The sequence below is a fragment of the Triticum aestivum genome, chromosome 2B, assembly GCF_018294505.1.
Source record: "Triticum aestivum cultivar Chinese Spring chromosome 2B, IWGSC CS RefSeq v2.1, whole genome shotgun sequence".
Taxonomy (NCBI): domain Eukaryota; kingdom Viridiplantae; phylum Streptophyta; class Magnoliopsida; order Poales; family Poaceae; genus Triticum; species Triticum aestivum.
Genome location: NC_057798.1, coordinates 202,497,232 through 202,501,905, shown reverse-complemented (window position 1 = coordinate 202,501,905; position 4,674 = coordinate 202,497,232). Strand labels below are relative to the sequence as shown.

At 59.6% G+C, this 4,674-nt stretch overlaps 1 protein-coding gene across 1 annotated transcript; it reads right to left on the bottom strand.

The window, feature by feature from the left end:
* Positions 1–1,909: 1,909 nt before the first annotated feature.
* LOC123044352 (indole-3-acetic acid-amido synthetase GH3.8) lies at positions 1,910–4,257 on the bottom strand. The gene is made up of 2 exons (XM_044467078.1): positions 3,617–4,257; positions 1,910–3,516 (listed from the first exon to the last, which is right to left on the bottom strand). Exons 1-2 carry the CDS (start codon positions 4,078–4,080, stop codon positions 2,136–2,138), a joined length of 1,845 nt encoding a protein of 614 aa, XP_044323013.1. The 5' UTR covers positions 4,081–4,257; the 3' UTR covers positions 1,910–2,135.
* Positions 4,258–4,674: the final 417 nt, after the last annotated feature.

Genomic DNA, 4,674 nt, shown 5'->3' with positions numbered 1-4,674 from the left:
GAGCTAGGTTCTTCGCCAAAAAGTGTGGTCCTTCAGGTGAGAAAGGTAGGAGAGAGAGAGTGCGTTGTGAGAAAAAACGGAACAATATGCAAGTAAAGATGATGGAGGGAGAGTCACCGTGGGACCTGGTAACATGCATGAGACCACCCATGCGTTGGAAAATTTTTGTAATGCATGTAGTTTTAGGTTTTCTTTATCTAGTTGGAAGATGGGGCAGTAGCTTGGTACTGCCTCCATTGTACGTGCCCTTATTCGCCTCGCGGGAGGCGGACACCAATGCCCGTCTGCGCGCGTTCTTGCCATCTTGTCCAAACTAGACTAGACGTGAACACTGGCATCCATTTGCTAGAATCAAGTCCTCTGTGCAAATATCCAAGCCCGATCAACATTAGCAGAATCTCAGGATAGCTACGCTGCTCCGTTCAGTCGATGTCAGCTGTTTCTGCGACTGCGACACCGCACGATCCGCGCGACGCTCACTCCTCCTCCGTACGAGCAGTGTAAAGAAATGAGCAGACAGCTGTTGCGTGCCAAGGCAGCGTCGTGCACGGAGCCACCAAAACCAATAGTCAAACGCAGCCCGGCGCGGGCAGCGTCATGGGCTCGTGGTCATAGAATAGAGATCTCCCGCACGGCCCCAGGTGCGCGGACACGGCCGTGCGGCGTGGGCGTACTCGACTCGAAAACACAAGGGGGAGGCAGCGGCGCGTGACCCCGGCAGGGGAACCTGCGCCCGTGTCTCGGCCGGGCAACACGACTCCCGCCGTGCGCAGCGCGCCCTCAAACGGCAGCCCGGCCGCCGATACGGGATCGATGACCGGCCGGCCGCGGGATTTTCTCGGTCGTCCCTCCCATGCCGCAATCGTGGAAGCCATATATTACAACAGTCTACAAGCATGGCGTGCTGGACTCGTCTTCACTCTTCACCGTGGTGGAGCGGGCTGTTATCTTACCCAGCCATTGCGCCGGCTTAACGCGGTCAAAGCAGGCCGTGCGACGCACCGCGTGCACGTGTGTGCCTTGCCCACAAATCTTGACCGATTTGGCTTAGAAAAGCGTTTGAGCACGTATCCAAGCAAGGATTCCTTACCATCACTTTGCATAAAGCCCAGGTCACAGCGCACGTACCCAACACTGGACCAGGGAAACAAACGTACCAGGGACGGTCACCCCCTTTTAGACAAAACTTTTGGGGAGAAAAGAAGACAAAGGGAGCGATCGATGTAAGTAGAAATCGTTTCAGTTTGGACTCGGTGGAAAACGAGCAGAGGAGACGCAACAGCACTGACCGCGCAGTCAAGAAAGCATGCAGGTCCGCTCCTACTAGTAACAGTACCCCGAAGACCATTCAAACAAGAGCACTGTCTGACGACCCTTGCAGACAGCGGGATCGTGCTTGGGTCCGGCATGCATGATTTAGCAATACGCTTGTCATGGGCCTGATGATCAAACCGATCTTGTCTAATCAAGTGTCAACATCGCACAATGCATCTACGTAACTCTGACCAGACAGCTCTCATTCACGATCAGATTACCGCCGTACTTGAAGCAGTAAAAGTCGACCGACGGCGGGAAGCCGCGGACGCCTCAATTATTGCCGCCTCGACCCAATCTCAGTGGCGATGAGCTATATCACGCGGCAAATTCCGCTCCTCTTGCTAACATTTTCCAACAAGCAGCAGCAACGACCTCTCACAGAACACTTCCTGCAAAATGGAAAGGCCAACAGCAGGATAATGAGGAAATAACAATCGGCCTCTAGTCTATGCTGGTGTCGGCTAGTGCACAATAATTGGGGGAAATATCTTGCAAGTACAGTACTAGTAACTCGTACGGTTTTGGAGGCATGTTCCGTTAATTAATTAACAATCATACGAACTCCCGATAGATACAGACAGACAAGCACATCAACCATTAACAATCAATCATTAATCATACTCCGGCAGTAATCGGACTGTTACATCAACCATTAACCATATTCCAGCCTCATTCCTAGCATCAAAGGTGGTACTCACTCTCGTTCTCTACTGCTACTGCTACTACTAGCTGACGCCGACGGCAACAACCAAAATTTTCAACAAGGGATCAATTCAGGCGGAGACGTCGCCGTGCTTCGTGGGGCGATCGCCGTCGCTCTAGTCGGAGCGCCGTGCCGGGGTCCAGTGCGGCAGGGCGGGGCTGAAGTGGCTGGACACCACGCGCGAGTCCAGCAGCTCGATGATCGGCGGGAACGTCACGCAGCGGGGGGCCTTGTACTGGTTGATGCTGGCGCCCCGGGAGATGGCGTAGTCCATGAGCTCCTCGAACGTGCCCGCCCGGACGACCCGGATCTCGAGCGGCCCGATGGAGCCGTCCGCCACCCTGCTCTGCCTGTACACCGTGTTCAGCGCCTCCTCCATCTCCAGGCAGCAGGCGTCCAGGGTGGCCTTGTCCACCGCCGTCGCGCCGGCGCCCGTCGTCAGCAGCTCCCAGTAGATCACGTAGTGGCCGGGGATGCTCTTGGTGCACGCCTGGCTGGTGTACTCCGCCACGGACGCGCCGTGCGGGCGGAGCAGCGCCGACGCGCGCTCCACGGCGCGCTGCAGCTCCGCCTCGTCGGTCTTGTCCGACTCGATGGACAGCAGGACGTTCTTGCGGCGGACGAACTGGAACTGAGGCGCCGCATTGTGGAACCCCGTCACGCGGAGGACGTCGCCGACGCGGTACCGGTTCAGCCCGGCGTAGGTGGTGATCACCAGCTCGTACTCCCGCCCGGCCTCCACGCGGGCGAGGTCCACCAGGTTGCCCGCGTCCACGCACGACGCCGCGCCGGTCGCCTCGTCCACGGGGAGGAACTCGAAGTACCCCATGTTGGGCATGATGGTGTAGGACACCTCCGAAGGGTCGCAGAGCGGGCGAAGGTTGAGCCCGAAGTAACACTCCGATGACGCGTACATGGTACACGCCATCGGAAGGTCGCCGCTGTAGTACTTGAGGGTCCCGATGTACTGCGCCATGGCGCCGGTGACGATGACGTCGAGATACTTGGTGTTGGGCCAAATGCGCCTGACGATGCCGGCCCAGTCGTCATTGCAACACTCGTCCCGGACGAACTGGGCGAGCTCGGGGTCTGGCCGGAGGATTCCCGCGACCGCCTCGCGCACGGACGCGTCGGTGACGCGTGGGTTGAGCGCGCCGGCCTCGATGTCGGCGGCGAGCTCCTTCCAGTTGAGCTGGAGGAAACGGATCGCGCGCAGGAGGCCGGAGGCGAACACGGCGCCGACGCGGAGCACCTCGTGGCGCTGGCAGAGCCCGCACACCATCTGCGCGTACATGCTCTGGAAGGCGTCCGCGCAGAGGATGGCCGCCGTCGGGCTGGTGTAGTTGTGGTAGGGGTCGTAGGGGCGGTTCTTGAACTGCTCGCTCTTGTAGTAGCTGGTGAGCACTGGCCGCGCCGTCAGGCCGCTCGGGGTCTTGGTCTCCGACTTGACGAACAGGAAGTAGAGGCCCTTCCCCTTGTCAAGCCCCGACAGATATCTGCAAGAAACATTGGATCGATCAATCAGTAGCTGTTCTCTAGCTTTGGACTGCCACCCAAGATTAGTTGATTATGGAATGCCATCGAGTGCCAACTTACAGGTTCATGACCGGCATCAGGAGGCTGTAGAGGAGCTGGCGGCGGTCGAGCTCGTCCTTGATGGTGGGCATAAGCTTGCGCTCGCCGGCCGACGTGCCGGAGCTGGTGAGGAACTCGGAGACCGGGTGCGTGGACAGGATCGGTGACCGATCCCCATTGACAATGCGCTGGATGTAGGGCTGCAGAGCGTCGTAGGACACGACCGGCACCTTGGCCCGGAAGGTGTCGCGGTCGGCGGCGCCGTCGAGGCCGCAGTTCTTGAGGTACTCCGTGTCGACGTTCCGGGCGAGGATCTCGGCCAGGACGCGCTCCTGCACGGAGTCGACGTTGCAGGTCATCTCATCGATGAAGCGCAGCTTCTCGGCGTCCTTGGCTTTCGCTGCGGCCGCCGCCTCCGCCACCGGTGACGAGGCCGGGCTCCGCAGAGCCGCGCCGATGGCCCTCGACACATTCATCGCCGCCATTTGCTGAATCGGAGACACTAGCAGAGCAGCGAACGGGAGCTGTGAGCTTGGCTAGAGCTAGGAGCTAGCTAAAGAATGCCGGCCGGATGCGTAGGAGGGAGGGAAGGAGGGTCAGGAATGTTTGCTCGATCGGCTGCTGTGTTGGTACTAAGCCTGTGTCAGAACGGCTCGGCGTGGGCAGTTATTTATAGGGGAGAGGGGCGCGCGGATGAGGATGACGGAGCTCCGCGGCCGGGAAGAAGGACATGCGATGACATACGTCAAGGACTTGTCCGTCCATGGCGCGGCAGCAAGGGCCCAGTGTCCCGTCCGGGGGTGGACAGGCAGCCGGCAAGGACAGCGGCACGTACGCGGCTGCCGGCCCGGTCGATCCCGACGGTAAAGGATACGAGTGCCAAAGTTCCCATTGTGTGCACGCATCGACCGCGACGCGACGGCCATGTCTTGACGCATCTTCGTTCCATGCATGTAACAGAGGCGGCAGCGGTTATGCGACGGACGTGGTGGTGGCGACGTGCATTGAACCGCAACCGCTCGGGCTGAGTGGTTGGGAGAGCGACTGGGACTGGGCCGGACCGGCTGCCCTCGCGACAC

Bases quoted from the DNA above. Each gene is read 5' to 3' on its own strand.
- LOC123044352 (XM_044467078.1), bottom strand. From the start codon at position 4,080: ATGGCGGCGATGAATGTGTCGAGGGCCATCGGCGCGGCTCTGCGGAGC. The intron at 3,517-3,616 runs GTAAGTTGGCAC...TGTTTCTTGCAG, and splicing joins CTGATGCCGGTCATGAACCT to ATATCTGTCGGGGCTTGACA.